This window comes from Haematobia irritans, chromosome 4 (assembly GCF_050003625.1).
Source record: "Haematobia irritans isolate KBUSLIRL chromosome 4, ASM5000362v1, whole genome shotgun sequence".
Lineage (NCBI taxonomy): Eukaryota > Metazoa > Arthropoda > Insecta > Diptera > Muscidae > Haematobia > Haematobia irritans.
Window position 1 is genome coordinate 165878118 of NC_134400.1, and position 21693 is coordinate 165899810.

The 21693-nt window shown below is 35.0% G+C and overlaps 1 protein-coding gene across 9 annotated transcripts in view; it reads left to right on the forward strand.

Moving 5' to 3' along the window:
• The window catches only part of Sarm (sterile alpha and armadillo motif), a 309482-nt gene that overhangs the window by 168894 nt on the left and 118895 nt on the right, over positions 1-21693 (forward strand). For all 9 annotated transcript variants that reach the window (XM_075308449.1, XM_075308451.1, XM_075308450.1 and 6 more), the window contains one exon: positions 20507-20776. In XM_075308449.1, coding sequence (XP_075164564.1) covers positions 20507-20776 — 270 coding nt within the window. The remainder of the gene's footprint in view (positions 1-20506; positions 20777-21693) is intronic.

The window sequence follows — 21693 nt, forward strand, 5'->3', positions numbered from 1 at the left end:
AGAAGATATATTATTCCACCCGCTGAAAAAATACTTTGGTGTTTGGTCGAAACTGGGGTTGAACCCATGACCCTTTGTAAAACGGGCATGCTAACCATTGCGCCACGGTAGCTCCCATTACCACCTACAAACAACTTTTTTACAACCAAAAGGCGCGAGTAAATTAAAAAAGTGTAAATTTTTTCATTAAAGAAAAACTTTCAATAAAGCATAACTGGCAAAATAAACGGTATGTTCGTCTCAACGACAGAAAATTCCAGTAACAACAACCTATTCCGATGATCCCAAACTATAAAAAACCTTTTAATTAGATACACATTTCATTTTATTTTACAAAATTAAGTGTGGGTCATGATATGACCCCAACATAAAATCTGTAAGTTTTTTCTAACATAGTAAAGGGTGATACGGTCAAAATTTGGTCAATATAAACTTGACGTATTTCTTTCAATTTTGCATTTAAAAAACCTGAACACCCCTCATTTTGAAGGTGTGTGTGTGTAAAATGTTGCTCGTATTTTGATTTTGGAATTCACTCTTCAGTTGTCAAAATGCCGTCCAAGCAAGAAGAGCAGCGTATCAAAATTTTGCTCGCGCATCGCGAAAATCCGAGCTACTCGCACGCAAAGCTGGCAAAATCACTAAAAGTTGCCAAATTAACCGTTACAAATGTAATTAAAGTGTTTGGGGAACGTTTGTCGATAGCCAGGAAGTCTAGATCGGGGAAAAATCGAAAACCGGAAGCCGCTAAGACGACAAAGAGAGTTGCAGGTAGTTTCAAGCGAAACCCTAACCTCTCTCTCCGAGATGCCGCAAATAAACTGGGTGTATCGTCTACAACCGTGCATCGAGCCAAAAAACGAGCCGGACTATCGACTTACAAGAAGGTAGTGACTCCAAATCGCGATGATAAACAAAATACGACGGCCAAAGCGCGACACCGGAGGCTGTACACGACAATGCTGACGAAGTTTGACTGCGTGGTAATGGACGACGAAACCAACGTCAAAGCCGACTACAAGCAGCTTCCGGGACAGGAGTTTTATACGGCAAAAGGAAGGGGAAAGGTAGCAGATATTTTCAAGCACATAAAACTGTCAAAGTTCGCAAAGAAATATCTGGTTTGGCAAGCCTGTGGCTTGAAAAGCAGCATTTTCATAGCTTCCGGGACTGTCAACCAAGAAATTTAAGTGAAAGAGTGTTTGAATAAACGTCTGCTGCCTTTCCTGAAGAAACACGGTTGTTCCGTACTTTTTTTGACCGGATTTGGCATCTTGCCATTACGGTAAAAAGGCCATAGAGTGGTACGCCGCCAACAACGTGCAGATGGTTCCCAAGGACAAGAACCCTCCCATCACGCCAGAGCTCCGCCCAATTGAGAAATACTGGGCTATTGTCAAGCGGAACCTAAAGAAGACCAAAAAACTGCTAAGGACGAGCAGCAGTTCAAGGCAAACTGGCTTTCTGCGGCGAAGAAGGTGGACAAGGTGGCTGTACAAAATCTGATGGCAGGTATCAAGCGTGAGGTCCGGCAATTCGGATTTGGAAAAGCGAAAGCCTAACTGAATATTTTTCCTGAATTTTATACTAATTGAACTTGAAAAAGAAATTTAATTTGATTTTTTAAATAAACGATTTCACCGATTTATACGCGTTTTCCATTGACCAAATTTTGACCGTATCACCCTTTAGCAGGGTTAATCTATGTTGGCTCGAATTCAATGAATTTCAAGCCATAATAGCAATGAATTGAATAGAGATCTGAAAATGTCCCCTAAAAGGATGCAACATGACAGCAATATGATCTTGCACCAAACAAGATCTACTTGGGCCCTTTAAGAGACCTTGGGCTAAAGATCAAAATATACTCCTGGTTTATTTAAATAATTAATGTTATATAGCTAACTAGCGTAACCCGGCCGGCTTCGCTGGGCCTCCCGAAGCTTATTTTCGTTAACCATATCCTTCGATCTGAAAACAAATTCGAAAAGATTTGAACTCTTTTAAAGAGTAGGGTCAGGGGAAGTCTGGCACAAAAACTGAAGTACTGATTAATCACTTCATGGCTGGACTACTTGCTTTTTCGTTTATATACAGAAATAGGGAGGTTATGCAGATGTAAAACGGACAGGCTTAACAAACGTCGGATAGGGCGTGTTCCCTTTCAACCAATTTTTATACCCTGCGCCACACTGTGGAACAGGGTATTATAAGTTAATGCATATGTTTGCAACACCCAGATGGAGACGAGATAGACACATAGTGTCTTTGGCAATAATGCTCAGGGTGGGTCCCTGAGTCGATCTAACCCTGTCCGTCTGTCCGTGAACACATTTTTGTAATCAAAGTCTAGGTCGCAGTTTTAGTCCAATCGACTTCAAATTTGGCACAAGTATGTGTTTTGCCTCAGAATAGAACCCTATTGATTTGGCTCAGAATAGAACCCTATTGAAATCGGTTCAGATTTAGATATAGCTCCCATATATATTTTTCGCCCCATATGGACTTATATACCCCCAGAAGCCAGAGTTTTACCCTAATTTGCTTGAAATATTGCACCAAGAGGACAATAAGTACTATAGTCAAGTGTGCCAAATTTTATTGAAATCGGTTCAGATTTAGATATAGCTCCCATATATATCTTTCGCCCGATATGGACTAATACGGTCCCAGGAGCCAGAGTTTTACTCCAATTTGATTGAAATTTTGCACTAAGAGTACAATTAGTAGTGTAGTCAAGTGTGCCAAGTTTTATTGAAATCGGTTCAGATTTAGATACAGCTCCCATATATATCGTTCGTCCGATTTACACTCATATGACCACAGTGGCCAATATTTTACTCCGATTTAATTGAAATTTTGCACAGGGAGTAGAATTAACATTGTAGCTATGCGTGCCAAATTTGGTTGAAATCGGTTAAGATTTAGATATAGCTCCCATATATATGTTTTTCTGATTTCGACAAAAATGGTCAAAATACCAACATTTTCCTTGTAAAATCGCCACTGCTTAGTCGAAAAGTTGTAAAAATGACTCTAATTTTTCTAAACTTCTAATACATATATATCGAGCGATAAATCATAAATAAACTTTTGCGAAGTTTCCTCAAAATTGCTTCAGATTAAAATGTTTCCCATATTTTTTTTACTAACATACTCGTAGTGTACCATCCCAGGGCATTAGCCGACTTAATTTTGAAGTCTATATATTATAAAATTTGTTCAGATGGAGTCAGATTTAAATGTATGTATTTGGGACAAAAACCTTTATATATAGCACCCAACACATTTGATGGATTTGATATAGTATCGAAAATGTGGATTTACAAAGTGCTGCAGGGTATAATAACGGGTGATACGGTCAAAATTTGCTCAAGGGAAAACGCGTGTAAATCGGTGAAATCGTTTATTTAAAAAATCAAATTAAATTTCTTTTTCAAGTTCAATTAGTATAAAATTCAGGAAAAATATTCAGTTAGGCTTTCGCTTTTCCAAATCCGAATTGCCGGGCCTCACGCTTGACACCTGCCATCAGATTTTGTACACACGCAAAAAAATAATTCTTTCCTCCCAAACGAAATTTTAGACAAACAAAGTTCGTTTCTCATTTGCTTTTCGTTGAAAGGAAGTGTATTTGGAAGAAAAGTATATACTTTTTGTGATAAACGTTTCTTCTTTTCCAGGATGTAAAAGCAATTTCATAAAGACTAACTCAAAATTTTTTTTTTCTGGCTAATTGCATTTTCCCTCACATCTTTCTCACTTCCACGAAGTTTTTTAGTTCTTAGCACCTTTTTCTGTAATACAAACAATGTAGAAGAAATTATACGATTTTATAAATTTTTAAATTTTTTTTACCTTTCGCCTGGACTGAGAATCGAACCGCGGACCATGCAATTTGTAAGGCAGCACACTATCCACTGAGCTACGTAGCTGTTATTGTCATCAATAGCTAATTATCCATATAAGTTATATTAATATAGCATAGCTTGCGGCGCCCACGAGCCGATTAAACAAAGTTTATTTAACAGAAAAATACATTTAGTTTGGGACCGTGGAGCAGTGGTTGCTACGTCGGACTTGCATGCCAAGGGTCGTGGGTTCGATCCCTGCTTGGACCAAAGTTTTTTTTTTTACATATATTCCAGATATGGTCCGAAGATTCCAAAAAAATTTTCAACATTACATTCTACTATATTAAATTTTTACTATGAACTGTAAAATGTGTCTTATTAAAGACCTAAAGTCAGAAAAGAACAGTGTTTGATATAAACGAAATGGACTGTGTTGTTGGTTCAAAAATAACTCTTTTTATTGAAAAAATAAAAATTGTGTAACAAACGAATTTTTTTGGTGATAAAAGTGTATACTTTTCGAAGCAATTCGAAAAACTCTAACAAAAGAAAAACGTTTTCGGTACACGTTTTCCAAACGTTTTTTTTCTTTGCGTGCAGCCACCTTGTCCACCTTCTTCGCCGCAGAAAGCCAGTTTGCCTTGAACTGCTGCTCGTCCTTAGCAGTTTTTTTTGGTATTCTTTAGGTTCCGCTTGACAATAGCCCAGTATTTCTCAATTGGGCGGAGCTCTGGCTTGTTGGGAGGGTTCTTGTCCTTGGGAACCACCTGCACGTTGTTGGCGGCGTACCACTCCATGGCCTTTTTACCGTAATGGCAAGATGCCAAATCCGGCCAAAACAGTACGGAACAACCGTGTTTCTTCAGGAAAGGCAGCAGACGTTTATTCAAACACTCTTTCACGTAAATTTCTTGGTTGACAGTCCCGGAAGCTATGAAAATGCTGCTTTTCAAGCCACAGGTACAGATGGCTTGCCAAACCAGATATTTCTTTGCGAACTTTGACAGTTTTATGTGCTTGAAAATATCTGCTAACTTTCTCCTTCCTTTTGCCGTATAAAACTCCTGTCCCGGAAGCTGCTTGTAGTCGGCTTTGACGTAGGTTTCGTCGTCCATTACCACGCAGTCAAACTTCGTCAGCATCGTCGTGTACAGCCTCCGGGATCGCGCTTTGGCCGTCGTATTTTGTTTATCATCGCGATTTGGAGTCACTACCTTCTTGTAAGTCGATAGTCCGGCTCGTTTTTTGGCTCGATGCACGGTTATAGACGATACACCCAGCTTATTTGCGGCATCTCGGAGAGAGAGGTTAGGGTTTCGCTTGAAACTACCGGCAACTCTCTTTGTCGTCTCAGCGGCTTCCGGTTTTCGATTACCCCCCGATCCAGACTGCCTGGCTGTCGACAAACGTTCCCCAAACACTTTAATTACATTTGTAACGGTTGATTTGGCAACTTTTAGCGATTTTGCCAGCTTTGCGTGCGAGTAGCTCGGATTTTCGCTATGCGCGAGCAAAATTTTGATACGCTGCTCTTCCTGCTTGGACGGCATTTTGACAACTGAAGAGTGAATTCCAAAATCAAAATAGGAGCAACATTCTACACACACACACCTTCAAAATGAGGGGTGTTCAGGTTTTTTAAATGCAAAATTGAAAGAAATATGTCAAGTTTATATTGACCAAATTTTGACCGTATCACCCTTTAATATAGTCGGCCCCGCCCGACTTTAGACATTCCTTACTTGTTTGTTTTATAATTTTTCTGTATTCAAATCGTTGGACAATATTCTACATTTCCTGTGAATTTCAAGCGTGGTTTGTCAAGGGAAGGTATACTTCTCCTCAACATACCGTCCAATAAATCGAAAAAAAAGTAAAAGTACTTAAAAATTGACCATATTAACATTTGTTAAAGTGTTGGACACGGATAACATGCATTTCCCAAACATATACCGGAAAATAAAGCGCCCTCTACATTGCCTGTCAACTTAATGTAAATTTAAGTTTTTTACTTAAAAAAGTCTGACCGAAGCCTGTGGAAAAATCATGAAATTATGTACAAAGTTGCTAAAATCGGGCAGAAGGGAACCCCCCTCCTTCGCTCCTCCACGACTAGATATCGTAAATGCACGTACCCCATATATTCATTTCACAAACTAACTAACTTCACTAGCCCCCATCTTCAACCAAAATTTAAATTTAATCATCTTCACCCAATTTCAAGTAAATCGGAGAAGGTTAGATTTTGCTCTTTTTTTTGTAAAGGGACGTCACTTTCTCTGCAAATTCCAAGAAAATCTGTAAACTTTCCTTCAAGTTTCATAGTGTAGGGCAACGAGAAGGTTCCCGTTCAAATACCCAAAAATCAAGTACACCATATTGATTTCACACCCAGAGAAGGAATATGATCACCTCAAACATGTTTTAAGAGCAAAATGTTATTTTTGGGTGGTGACCATGTAATATGGTTTTCGCAACCATGTTATTTTCTCGGAAATCATGTATCTGATTTCGGCAAGCAGGTTTTATTTGACGAGAAAATAACATTTTAGTGACAAACATGTTACTTGGTCACCATACAAAAATAACATTTTGCTCTTGAAACATGTTTGAGGTGATCATATTCCTTCTCTGCGTGCATAGGGGAACTATGGCCTTTGCAAATTTCAAGTAAATTGGAAAAGTTTAATTGTTTCAAGGTATAGACTTGAGGAGAAAGGAGGTCTCTATGTGCCCTTTTATTTTTCCCCGACCAAATATTAAAAAAAAAAATCATATATGTACCTCATATACATTTCATAATCTCCCCCAACTTCTCTGTAAAATTTCAGTAAGTCGACAAATTTAGGTTTTTTCACTGTACTTTAAAAAACAAGTGGGACAAAGGGGAGGTTCCCTCCTCGACCAAATATCGAAAATTAAAGTAGCTGTTCTTTGCCTAGGCGCCCCTTCAACCTTCGCTGAAAATTTCAAGCAAATTGGATAGTTTTGTTCCAATTTTCAAAAAGTCGTACAAAGGGAAGTGCTTCTTCTCGTCCAAATATTAAAAAATCGGGTACCCCATAATAAATTCATAAACTCACGGCGTGTTCTCTGTAAATCTCAAGTAAATCAGAGAATTTGTATTTTTTTTTCACAGAACTTTAAACAAAAGTCGTATAAAAGGGGTTGTCCACCTCCGCAACAAAATATCGAAAAATAAAATTTCACCCAAATCGAAGAACTTTGGCCCAATTTTGAAAAATTCGGGCAAGGGGGATGTCCCCATCCCCCACCAGAAATGAGGTACCCTATTTTCACCACATGATTATCCTCTACGTTCTCCAAACATTTCTCATGTTAAAAAAAAAAAAATAAAATTATTTTATATCAAAAGCAACTGCGATGAATTCAAATTATAAATTTTTGTAACGTGCGCTGTATGTAAAAAAAGATTTTCCCGCTTTTGCGTTGAAACTTTTCGTGAATTTTCTTTGCTATAAACCTCAAACCTTTCCAACGAATACAAAACCGGGGAAATCGGTTCATGCGTTCTGGAGTTAAAGCGTCAGGAAGGAAAACCCGACTTATTTTTATACTCGTATAGTAGATTGCAATTTGTCGACTTAAATATTTTATTAATTTTAGTCCAGAAATATCTATATTACTTTGGTAATATATTAACATTTATTTGAACTTTCGCTTCACTATGCATTATACACTCACTTACCCCCAACGATTATTTAAATTTAAGATTTTTGTACTTGAAATTTGTCAACATTGAAGCAGACACGTTATATAGGTACATTTGAAGACACTCGCCAAATAGCTCCATTACATTTTATAATGGCCTATAAGGTTAACGAGAGAAATAAAAATGAAATTAAACTTAAATGCATATTAAACTATGAATTATAACGTCTACAGCTCTGGCATCGCCTTGCGCCAGAAGAGGAAATAACAAAGAAATCAATACCCACTTGCTGTCTCCTCCCACATATAAAGGTAACTTTACTAAATTTTCAAGGTAAAATGATCAATCATGGAAACATTCATCCATTCGTAATTAATCAAAATATAATTTGTTGTAAAATATTTATTTCCATAACCAAAGTAAAGAAATTTATATTTTGAAGAAATGGTTAGCACACTGAAAAAAATATTAACCTAATGTGGAGAATTATGCAACCTAAATTTACAAAGCATTAAGGACAAATTTCTTTAAAATCAAGAAATTTGTGATGACGGTATAATAAGTTTGCCATTCCGTTTGTAACACATTGAAATATCGATTTCCAACTACATAAATTATATTCGTGATCAGGGAGAAATTCAAAGACGATATAACCATGTCCGTCTGTCTGTATGTTGTAATCAATCTACAGTCTTCAATAATGACATTTTGCATGAACTCGTCTTTTTCCTGCAGACAGATCAAGTTCGAAGACGGCCTATATCGGTCCAGATATTGATATAGCCCCCATACTAACCGAAACTGTGAACCATTTCCATTTTGATTTTTCGCAAACATTTCCGTTTAATTTTATTACCATCCGTTCACGATTTTGTGACGTAATTTATTCTAAAGGGTGGTTAAAATTTCAAGGGCCGATGTTGATTTTGAATAAAACACAAACTATTTAGAAAATTATTGTAACTTTATTTTATTATGATATATTGGTATTACTCAATTATGTATGGAACAAAATATCGGCCAAATGGGCGCCGCGACCTCGGTGGCACACCTCCATCCGATGGTCCAAATTTTCGATGACGCTGAGGCATAATGGAGGTTCTATGCCGTTAAGTGCCGAATGATCTCATCCTTTAGCTCTTGAATTGTTGCTGGCTTATCGACGTACACCTTTTCTTTCAAATAACCCCAAAGAAAAAAGTCCAACGGTGTCAAATCACATGATCTTGGCGGCCAATTGACATCCGCCATTACGTGAGATAACACGCCATTGCATTTGTTGCTAAAAAGAGCCATTGTTTCGTTAGCTGTGTGGCAAGTGGCACCGTCCTGCTGAAACCACATATCGTCCACATCCATATGTTCCAATTCGGGCCATAAAAAGTTCGTTATCATCTCACGATAGCGAACACCATTCACAGTAACTGCATGACCGGCCTCATTTTGGAAAAAATACGGCCCGATGATGCCGCCAACCCATAAACCGCACCAAACAGTCAGTCTTTGTGGGTGCATTAGTTTTTCGACAATCACTCTTGGATTCTCATTCGCCCAATTCTATTTATTGACGAATCCACTGAGGTGAAAATCTGCCTCATCACTGAAGATGATTTTCTTCGAAAATTGATCATCCACTGTTGCCATTTCTTGGAACCATTTAACACGTTGTTGGATTGTGTATCTCTCCACGGTTCAAATTGAGTAAGTCTGAAATAGAGAAATGTCAAATAAAATTCGGAAAAAACTTGGCGTTTAGGTGTAGTTCACATTCAACATCGGCCCTTACAATTTAACCACCCTTTATTAGAGTATGAATCCATGTTTTGGTATTTCTATCATATAGGACCATTCCACTTCTAACACCTAGAGAAGAAATATGATCACCTCAAACATGTTTTAAGAGCAAAATGTTATTTTTGGGTGGTGACCATGTAACATGGTTTTCACAACCATGTTATTTTCTCGGAAATCATGTATCTGATTTCGGCAAGCAGGTTATATTTGACGAGAAAATAACATTTTAGTGACAAACATGTTACATGGTCACCATACAAAAATAACATTTTGCTCTTGAAACATGTTTGAGGTGATCATATTCCTTCTCTGCGTGTACTGGTCCCCTTCTTACTAGCATCCGAAGGTCTCACTCGACTGCTATTGCCATCTCGTCGTGTTTCCGTCCATTTTCCAAGGTCTTAAATCTCATCGCTGTCATTGCCGCTTGGCTTTTGATCTGAACCTCTAGTATCGTCTCCAAGGCTCTGGTTGACGTGGTCTTCTTTGCCCCAGTTAGGCCAAGACAACACTTCCCTTATACTTTATCTCCATCGATGTCCACCAGACTATGGCCTTATTACACTCGTATATATTCCGTGCGTTACCTTTGGATTCAGGGCCCATTTAGAGCCCACCGCTCTTGGGCACAGTGTCCATTTACAGATGGGCTCAACTCACTACCTTACACACAAAAAAAATTTTTTCTGATTCAATCACGAAATTAATTGATCCAATTAATTTTTAATTGAAATGTCTTCAATCACAGAAATGATAGTATCAATTAAAAAATTAATTGAAGGTCAATTAAAAAGTTAATTGATCCAATTAAAAAAAATTGATACTATTATTTTTGTGATTGATTTTTGTTTCAATTAAAAAATTGTTGAATCAATTTTTTAATTGAATATTTTTTAAAACTCAATAAAAATTTTAATTGGAAAATTTTTCGTGAAATTTTTTTTGTGTGTAGACCGAACAGAACAGAATTGATTTCCTGGCTGTCATGAAGGCATTTTTGCAACAGATCAGTCCATAGTTGGATGTAAATCCATGATGATGGGTACATACACAAAAAAAAAATGTTTTCTGATTCAATCACGAAATTAATTGAGCCAATTAATTTTTTAATTGAAATGCCTTCAATCATGAAAACGATGGTATCAATCACAGTATTAATTGGACATAAAAAATCTTTGATTAAAAAATTAATTGATTTCATTAGCAAATTTCAAATAATTTTTTAATTGATTTAATTAAAAATTCAATTGATGTTGTTTACAAAACTCAATTAATTCTTAAAGTAAATACGTAACTACACACAAAAAAAATTACGAAAATTTTTCCAATTAAAATTTTAATTGAGTTTTAAAAAATATTCAATTAAAAATTTAGTTGATTCAACAAATTTTTTAATTGAAACAAAAATCAATCACACAAATTAATAGTATCAATTAATTTTTTAATTGGATCAATTAACTTTTTAATTTACCTTCAATTAATTTTTTAATTGATACTATCATTTCTGTGATTGAAGACATTTTAATTAAAAATTAATTGGATCAATTAATTTCGTGATCAGAAAAAAATTTTTTGTGTGTACTTTCAAATACTTTCTTAACTGACTTTTAAAATTTTTAATTTTAGTTTGATGTCTTTTTCAATTTTATTTATAGTTTGATTAAAAAAGGTATTGTTTCAAGTTTTTAAATAAAAAATTAAAAAAAAAATCCATAATTATTTAACTGACTTAGTCTTTTGAGTTTGATTAAAATGTTTATGGTATCAATTAATTTTTTAATTTAAAATTTAAAAATTTTCAATCATTTACTCATACAAAAAATATTTTTGTCTTCAATCACGAAATTAATTGATCCAATTAATTTTTAACTGAAATTTCTTCAATCACAGAAATGATAGTATCGATCATCAAAGTCAATTAAACAATTAATAGATACTATTAATTTTGTGTTTGATTTTTGTTTCAATTAAAAAAAAAATGTTGAATCAATTAAATTTTTAAATTAATATTTTTTTTTTAAATTCAATTAAAATTTTAATTACAAACATGTTGGTGATATATCATTTCTGTGCCTAATGTTTCTAGTTTGATTAAAAAATTAATTGCATCAATTAATTTTTTAATTGAAAAAGTTTTCAACATAAATCAACTTTTTAATTGGAAATATTTTTTCTGTGTTTTGTTACTTTAGGTTAGCGTTGGTTAGCTATAGTGGCAGTACGTTATATATGAAATCTGCTGTCATCAATGAGTGCTACCCGATTCTATATTTAATTGTACCATTAAAAAAAAAACTTCGTTTCGGAGGAAAGAATTTTGTAAAGTCTTTTAGTTAGTTTTAATTTTTTTTAGTTTATAAATTTTTTTTGCCTATATGCTTGGGCATTAGAGGGTTAACTAAACTTTAATTTCTTCTATGTCTGCATTCGATATTTGGAACAGTCGATTGGAAGCATATTCTTTTACAGTGTAATCTAATAACATTACTCGGATTAATGCATCAAGTGCAAAAAATCTAATTTGGTGGAGATATATAACCCCCAAACAAGCTCAAAATACTATACGATTAAAATTCTGTAAAAATGCTATAAATCTGTGCACAGGTATGAAAATGCTACATTACGAGACAAACATTAAATCCCCAAACGGTAGGAGAGTAACAATGGGAAGGCTTTGTTGTGTTGTGCTACAAAGCTAACAATGAACGTGGGATTTCCTTAGACACTCGTGTGCGATTTGCATTTAAATGTTTTTTATTCTCGATATATTTTTTGGTGGGGTTTAAGGGGGATCGTATTTCGAATAAATATAGTATGGGACGTTTTGTGTATGATTCTAATTTTGATTGTTTTATTGTTTTAGGCCAATTTTTTGTTTGTTTTTTTTTTTTTTATATGCAATTAAAATTTAAAACAAGGCAACAAATGTATACAAAGATTTGCATAAATATTAATCTGCAATTTAATTCATCACATCACAATAACCAATAATAATTCAAAAATTTATTAAATTATTTTTATAAATAGAGGATGTCAAGACATATCCTTTATTTATAAAACTGTAGTTTTTATATTTGATAAACAAATGTAATGAATTATAATATTAATGTTTATATAAAATGACCAATTTTTGGAGGAGAAATAAAAATTTTTTTTACAATATATCAAAATCTTTTTTACGCAAATATGACGAATTAGCTGTCCATAATTTATGTATTTTTTGTGTGTTTTGTTTTTTTTTTATACCCTCCACCATAGGATGGGGGGTATATTAACCCTCTAATACCCCAATTTTTTTGCCAGCTGAATACATTTTCAATGTTAAGGACACAAAAGCAAGAGAACTAAGCAAGAAAAATGTGTACGGTAAAATTCAGCATATGCTGCAAAGCCTCTTAAATAGTTTCAAATAAGTTTTCTTCTTATTTTGCCCATTTTTGTTGTCTTAAGGTGTGTTTTACTTAAAGCTTTCTTACTAAAAGAAGCCCGCCTAAAGGCGGGCTTGAGTATTGGAGGGTTAACTTTGTCATTCCGTTTGTAACAAATCGAAATATTGCTCTAAGACCCCATAAAGTATATATTCTGGGTCGTGGTGAAATTCTGAGTCGATCTAAGCATGTCCGTCCGTCCGTTCGTCTGTTGAAATCACGCTAATATCCGAACGAAACAAGCTATCGACTTGAAAATTGGCACAAGTAGTTGGTCGGATGGTATTGAAAATGGGCCATATCGGACCACTTTTACGTATAGCCCCCATATAAACCGACGCTCAGATTTGGCTTGCGGAGCCTCGTGGAGGAGCAAAATCCATCTGATCCGGTTGACATTTGGTACATGGAGTAAGAATATGGTCTCTAACAACTATGCAAAAATTGGTCTACATCGGTCAATAATTATATATAGCCCCCATATAAACCGATCCCCCGATTTGGCTTGCGGAGCCTGTAAGAGAAGGAAATTTCATCCGATCCGGCTGAAATTTGGTACATGGTGTTAGAATATGGTCTCTAACAACCATACAAAAAGTGGTTCACATCGGTCCATAATTATATATTATAGTCCCCATATAAACCGATCCCCAGATTTGACCTCCGGAGCCCCTTGGAAGAGCAAAATTCACCAGATCCGGTTGAAATTTAGTACGTGGTGTTAGTATATGGTCTCTTACAACCATGCAAAAATTGGTCCATACCGATCTTAATTATATATAACCCCCATTTTAACAGATCCCCAGATTTGACCTCCGGAGCTATAGGAGGAGCAAAATTCATCCGACCCGGTTAGGTTAGGTTAGGCTAGGTGGCAGCCCGATGTATCAGGCTCACTTAGACTATTCAGTCCATTGTGATACCACATTGGTGAACTTCTCTCTTATCACTGAGTGCTGCCCGATTCCATGTTAAGCTTAATGACAAGGGACCTCCATTTTATAGCCGAGTCCGGCGTTTCACATTGCAGTGAAACCACTTAGAGAAGCTTTGAAACCCTCAGAAATGTCACCAGCATTACTGAGGTGGGATAATCCACCGCTGAAAAACTGTTCGGTCGAAGCAGGAATCGAACCCACGACCTTGTGTGTGCAAGACGGGCATGCTAACCATTGCACCACGGTGGCTCCCATCCGACCCGGTTGAAATTTTGGTACGTGATGAAATTTGGTACATTGCGCTAGTATATGGCCGCTAACAACCATGCCAAAATTGGTCCATATCGGTCTATAGTTATATAGCCGATCCCCAAAAATAATCTATCAAAATGTTATTTCTATAGAACATTTTTTTCAAGAGTTTATTTCTATAGAAAATTTTGTCAAATTTTTATTGCTATAGAAAATTTTGTCAAAATTTTATTGCTATAGAAAATTTTGTCAAAATTTTGTGGCTATAGAAAATTTTGTCAAAATTTTATTGCGATAGAAAATTTTGTCAAAATTTTATTTCTATAAAAAATTTTGTCAAAATCTTATTACTATAGAAAATTTTGTCAAAATTTTATTGCTATAACAGGTTGGCTGATAAGTCCCCGGTCTGACACATAGATGGCGTCGCTAGTATTAAATGCATATTATTTTTATATAGTACCAACCTACAAATGATTCGTGTCAAAATTTGACGTCTGTAAGTCAATTAGTTTGTGAGGTAGAGCGTCTTTTGTGAAGCAACTTTTGTTATTGTGAAAAAAATGGAAAAAAGGAATTTCGTGTTTTGATAAAATACTGTTTTCTGAAGGGAAAAAATACGGTGGAAGCAAAAACTTGGCTTGATAATGAGTTTCTGGACTCTGCCCAGGGAAATTAACAAAAATTGATTGGTATGCAAAATTCAAGCGTGGTGAAATGAGCACGGAGGACGGTGAACGCCGTGGTTGCCCGAAAGAGGTGGTTACCGACGAAAACATCAAAAAAATCCACAAAATGATTTTGAATGACCATAAAATGAAGTTGATCGAGATAGCAGAGGCCTTAAAGATATCAAAAGAACGTGTTGGTTATATCATTCATCAATATTTGGATATGCGAAAGCTCTGTGCAAAATGAGTGCGGCGCGAGCTCACATTTGACCAAAAACAACAACGTGTTGATGATTCTGAGCGAGTTTGCAGCTGTTAACTCGTAATACACCCCAGTTTTTCCGTCGATATGTGACAATGGATGAAACATGGCTTCATCACTACACTCCTGAGTCCAATCGACAGTCGGCTGAGTGGACAGCGACCGGTGAACTGTCTCCGAAGCGTGGAAAGACTCAAAAGTCCGCTGGCAAAGTAATGGCCTCTGTTTTTTTGGGATGCGCATGGAATAATTTGTCATGTGTCATTCCACCAAGACAACGCACCGTGCCACTGGTCATTGAGAACGATGGCAAAAATTCATGAATTGGGCTTCGAATTGCTTCGCCATCCACCGTATTCTCCAGATCTGCCCCCAGCGACTTTTTCTTGTTCTCAGACGTCAAAAGGATGCTCGCAGGGAAAAAAATTGGCAGCAATGAAGAGGTGATCGCCGAAACCGAGGCCTATTTTGAGGGAATACCGAAGGAGTACTACCAAAATGGTATCAAAAAATTGGAAGGACGTTATAATCGTTGTGTCGCTCTTGAAGGGAACTATGTTGAATAATGAAAACGAATTTTGACAAAAAATGTGTTTTTCTTTGTTAGACCGGGGACTTATCAGCCAACCTGTTAACTTTGTCATTACGTTTGTAACAAATCGAAATATTGCTCTAAGACCCCATAAAGTATATATATTCTGGGTCGTGGTGAAATTCTGAGTCGATCTAAGTATGTCCGTCCGTCTGTTGAAACACGCTTACTTCCGAACAAAACAAGCTATCGACTTGAAAATTGGCACAAGTAGGTGTTATTGATGTAGGTCGGATGGTATTGAAAATGGGCCTTTTACGTATATGGGGGCTACTTTTACGTATAGCCCCCATATAAACCGACGCTCAGATTTGGCTTGCGGAGCCTCTTGGAGGTGGAAAATTCATCCGATCTGGTTGATATTTGTACATGGTGTTAGTATATGGTCTCTAACAACCATCCAAAAATTGGTTCACATCGGTCCATAATTATATATGGCTTGCAGAGCATTAAGAGAAGCAAATTTCATCCGATCCGGCTGAAATTTGGTACATGGTGTAAGAATATGGTCTCTAACAACTATGCAAAAATTGGTCTACACCGGTCAATAATTATATATAGCCCCCATATAAACCGATCTCCAGATTTGGCTTGCGGAGCCTCTAAGAGAAGCAAATTTCATCCGATCCGGCAGAAATTTGGTACATGGTTTTAGAATATGGTTTCTAACAACCATGCAGGAATTAATCCATAATTATATATAGCCCCCATATAAACCGATCCCCAGATTTGACCTTCGGAGCCCCTTGGAAGAGCAAAATTCAACCGATCCAGTTGAAATTTGGTGTTATTATATGGTCTCTAACAACCATGCAAAAGTTGGTCCATACCGATCTTAATTATATATGACCCCCCAAGTTCACCAATGTGGTATCACAATGGACAGAATAGTCTAAGTGAGCCTGATACATCGGGCTGCCACCTAACCTAACCTAACCACCTAACCTAACCCCCACTTTAACCGGTCCCTAGATTTGACCTCCGGAGCTATAGGAGGAGCAAAGTTCATCCGATCCTGTTGAAATTTGGTACATTGCGCTAGTATATGGCCGCTAACAACCATGCCAAAATTGGTCCATATTGGTCTACAGTTATGTAGCCGATTCCCAAAAATAATCTACCAAATTTTATTTCTATAGAAAATTTTGCCAAAATTTTATTTCTATAAAAAATATTGTCAAAATTTTATGGCTATAGAAAATTTTACCAAAATTTCATTTCTATAGAAAATTTTGTCAAAATTTTATTGCTATAGAAAATTTTGTCAAAATTTTATTGCTATAGAAAATTTTGGCAAAATTTTATTGCTATAGAAAATTTTGTCAACATTTTATTTCTATAGAAAATTTTGTCAAACTGAATAATTTCTATAGAAAATTTTGTCAAACTGAATTATTTACGTATTTAATCGGCTTTTTTTTTATTTAATATATACCCCGTATGGACTAACTTACAATTGAGAAGACGGTGTTAAGAAGTTTTAAGATACCTTGCCATCGGCAAGTGTTACCGCAACCCAAGTAATTCAATTCTGGATGACAGTCTTTAGTGCACGTTTCTATGCAATCCATGGTGGAGGGTACATAAGATTCGGCCTGGCCGAACTTACGACTGTATGTACTTGTTTTTTTTTTTATTAAAACACATAAACGTGTAATTTTATAAACTATGAGCTAAAATTAATTAGTAAACTGATCATTAAGAGTGGGTCGTTTCGAGAGAACGAGACCCCAGAAGTCGTAGTTTGATTATTAGTTACACCGCATGCTTATTAATGCCTTCAGAATCCCAGTTACATATTATTAAAGATTACACCGAAAAAAAATTCACGAAAATATTTCTAATTTAAGTCTTAATTGAGTTTTAAAAAATATTCAATTAAAAATTTAATAGAATCAAAAAATTTTTAAATTGAAACAAAAATCAGTCACACAATTTTCTCATACTTGCAAAAATTTATATAAAATGGTAGCATTTGATTTCCGCAAGACAATATTTTTTCAGTGTGTATAAAAAAATTAAATTAAAATTTTGTTACGACATTTTATTTATTTTTTTTACATTATTTTTGTAGCCAATTTTCTTTGTTTTTATTTTACATCATTGTTTGTTTGCTGGGCTATTCGCCAGTTTTTGCTTATTTCTTCTTATTTTGTGGCTGCTATTGTCACTTAGACGCCCACCTGGCATGTTTACCGCAACCGGGCACAACCGTTGTGTTGTTAATTTTGCTACGCTGATCGATTGGAAAATAATCAATTTTTTAGCCAGTGTTGTTGTTGTTGTTGTGTTCTTGCTTCCCTCTTGTTTCTTGGTGTTTTTGTTTCTGCTGTTTTATAAATATATTATCTATTTTATTGTTAATTAGACTAGTTTGGTGGGGCAATCTGGTATATTATAGTTATGTGGTATTATTAACCCTTTGAGGGCACAAAAGGAAGATTTCTCTTAATTTTAGTAAAACCCGGTCATTACATTCCTATTTGATACCCTGCGCCACATAGTAGTGGTCAGGGTATAATAACTTTGATCTGCCAAAAAATGTGTCTAGCAGAAATATTGATTTTAGACTCTCTCTCTATATATATATATATATATATATATATATATATATATATATATATATATATATATATATATATATATATATATATATATATATATATATATATATATATATATATATATATATATATATATATATATATATATATATATATATATATATATATATATATATATATATATATATATATATATATATATATATATATATATATATATATATATATATATATATATATATATATATATATATATATATATATATATATATATATATATATATATATATATATATATATATATATATATATATATATATATATATATATATATATATATATATATATATATATATATATATATATATATATATATATATATATATAAGGGGCAAAAGGAAGGGGAAAGGTAGCAGATATTTTCAAGCACATAAAACTGTCAAAGTTCGCAAAGAAATATCTGGTTTGCCAAGCCATCTGTACCTGTGGTTTGAAAAGCAGCATTTTCATAGCTTCCGGGACTGTCAACCAAGCAATTTACGTGAAAGAGTGTTTGAATAAACGTCTGCTGCCTTTCCTGAAGAAACACGGTTGTTCCTTACTGTTTTGGCCGGATTTGGCATCTTGCCATTACGGTAAAAAGCCATGGAGTGGTACGCCGCCAACAACGTGCAGGTGGTTCCCAAGGACAAGGACCTCCCAACACCCCAGAGCTCCGCCCAATTGAGAAATACTGCGCTATTGTCAAGCGGAACCTAAAGAAGACCAAAAAAACTGCTAAGGACGAGCAGCAGTTCAAGGCAAACTGGCTTTCTGCGGCGAAGAAGGTGGACAAGGTGGCTGTACAAAATCTGATGGCAGGTGTCAAGCGTGAGGCCCGGCAATTCGGATTTGGAAAAGCGAAAGCCTAACTGAATATTTTTCCTGAATTTTATACTAATTGAAGTTGAAAAAGAAATGTAATTTGATTTTTTAAATAAACGATTTCACCGATTTACACGCGTTTTCCCTTGACCAAATTTTGACCGTATCACCCTTTATCGCCCATTTTTGAAAAATTTACCCCTTATAACTTTATTTCTGACCATAATAGCCTTATTTAGTACCCGATCTTATTTTAATTTAGCACAACGTAACCTTCTGTGGGAGCCACCGTGGTGCAATGGTTAGCATGCCTGCCTTGCATGCACAAGGTCGTGGGTTCGATTCCTGCTTCGACCGAACACCAAAAGTTTTTCAGCGGTGGATTATCCCACCTCAGTAATGCTGGTGACATTTCCGAGGGTTTCAAAGCTTCTCTAAGTGCTTTCACTGCAATGTGGAACGCCGTTCGGACTCGGCTATAGAAAGGAGGTCCCTTGTCATTGAGCTTAACATGGAATCGGGCAGCACTCAGTGATAAGAAAGAAGTTCACCAATGTGGTATCACAATGGACTGAATACTCTAAGTGAGCCTGATACATTGGACTGCCATCTAACCTATGACATAATGGGCTACGTCCGACTTTTTACTTTACTCACTTTATCTTCAGACAAACGTTTTTTTAATATTTTGAATTTTTTATCTAAATATGAGTGAGGCACGATAAATGTACCTATCATAATTATAGTTAGCCCATACAAACCAGGAATAAAACAAACAAGATATATTTTTGCTTCAATTAAATAATTAATTGAGTCATATAATTAATTCGATTAATGAGTTATAAAATTAGTTGATTTAATTCATGTTTGCAGTTATTTTTTTTATAAAAAATTTATTAGACTAGTTTGTAGTGATATTTCTCTCCGTGTACTGGCTCAGCTGTTACGAACACATTCACGATCATCTACTGCAAGAAAATTTCACATGTAGAAGCCAATGTCGAAATTTCCTTTAATAAAAAATAGTTTCACGAAGTCAATATACTTCGCTTTTCAGTTCACAAAGGGTTAATAGTATCCGCTGTTGAGCGTTTTAATCAATATTGTGTTCGACATTGCCACTGTCAGTCATGTGGCATTGATTTTCAACAGTTAATTTCACATTAATTTAGCCTCACAAGCATTCAATCACTTGCAAACATACAACGGCACCTACACCATATGCTGCTACTTCTCTATACAGACATTCATACATGCATACAAATTATGCACAAATACTCACCACCCTCCGCAATCATACGACATCATCTACCTTTGGAGACAGTAAAAATAAATCAACAACATCAACAAACAAAATGAATATGCAGACAATCAGGCGAGCCTTTAGCCAATTGTAAATAGAGGACAACTTTGATTTACTTTAGGGTCTTTTGAGAGACACAGAGAGGGAGAGAAACGCCGACGAGTGAGTGTATGGAGAGCGATAGAGGCAAAATATGTTAATACCATTACCACTACATACAACTGTCATAGGTTTATTGTATATTTTATTATTAGATTGGAGATTTATCTAAATCAAATTTTCCATAATTTTTTTTCCTTGTTCTCTTACAGATGTCAGATTTCTCGGATAGTTCACAGAGCGGTGTTATTAGTCCAGCAACATCGTTTATTGAAAATTTCCATAAGAAAAATGGCACAGCACCTTCCACATCATCATCATCGGCCAATACATCACCAAGTATTAATCCCACGAATGTTGGTGTCATCACATCTCCAGCAATTAATGGTGGTGCCAGTCAAATAGCCTTGGCTGGTGGTGGACGCCAGATCAATACCAGTTCAAGTAGTGTTAAGGAAACATCGTCCACATCATCACAACAGGTAAGAGTTAAAAAAAAAACACACACACACACACAAACAAAAAACATATAAATGCTATATTGTAAATTCATAACAAATGTTTCCACAAATATAGTGTCCAGTGAAATAATATAAAACCTGTTGATTTATAAATAAGCGCCTAAAAGTATACTTAATTTTTGTGTTGTTTTTATTTTACACAATAGAGAACTAATCGGTTCATGGGAGCGTATTAGTAGTATTATAGACGTATCCCACCAGTTGTTTTCTGGCTCTCCCCACATTATGATGTTTTCGTCACCAGAAATCCCCAATTCAAATTGAAATTTCTCACAAAAATTCCCAATACATTTTTGACAATTTTTCTTTAAAAAAAATAATAATAATAATAATAATAATAATAATAAAGAAAACGGCTCTACTGTAGAAAATCAGTAATAATTTAAATATTAAAATTTTGTCAAATCTTGCAAGCTGCATTTCGAATCACAACACCAAGAGGGTGGTGATCGTGTATCTTGTATTTATGAACGAAAATTTACTTCTAAATATTCATGTAGTACAATTGGGTGGTAGACACGTTGCCAAAGTTGGTAGAATTCTACCAGAAATGGTAGATTTTTTTATTGTTTGGTAGATTGGTAGAATTTTTTATGTTTTTTGGTAGATTTTGCAAAGATGTACTTCATAAATTTTCTATAGAAATAAACTTCTGAGAAAACTTTCTATAGAAATAAAACTTTGACAAATTTTCTATAGAAATAAACTTCTGAGAAAATTTTCTATAGAAATAAACTTCTGAGAAAACTTTCTATAGAAATAAAATTTTGACAAAATTTTCTATAGAAATAAAATGTTGACAAAATTTTCTATAGAAATAAAATTTTGACAAAATTTTCTATAGAAATAAAATTTTGACAAAATTTTCTATAGAAATA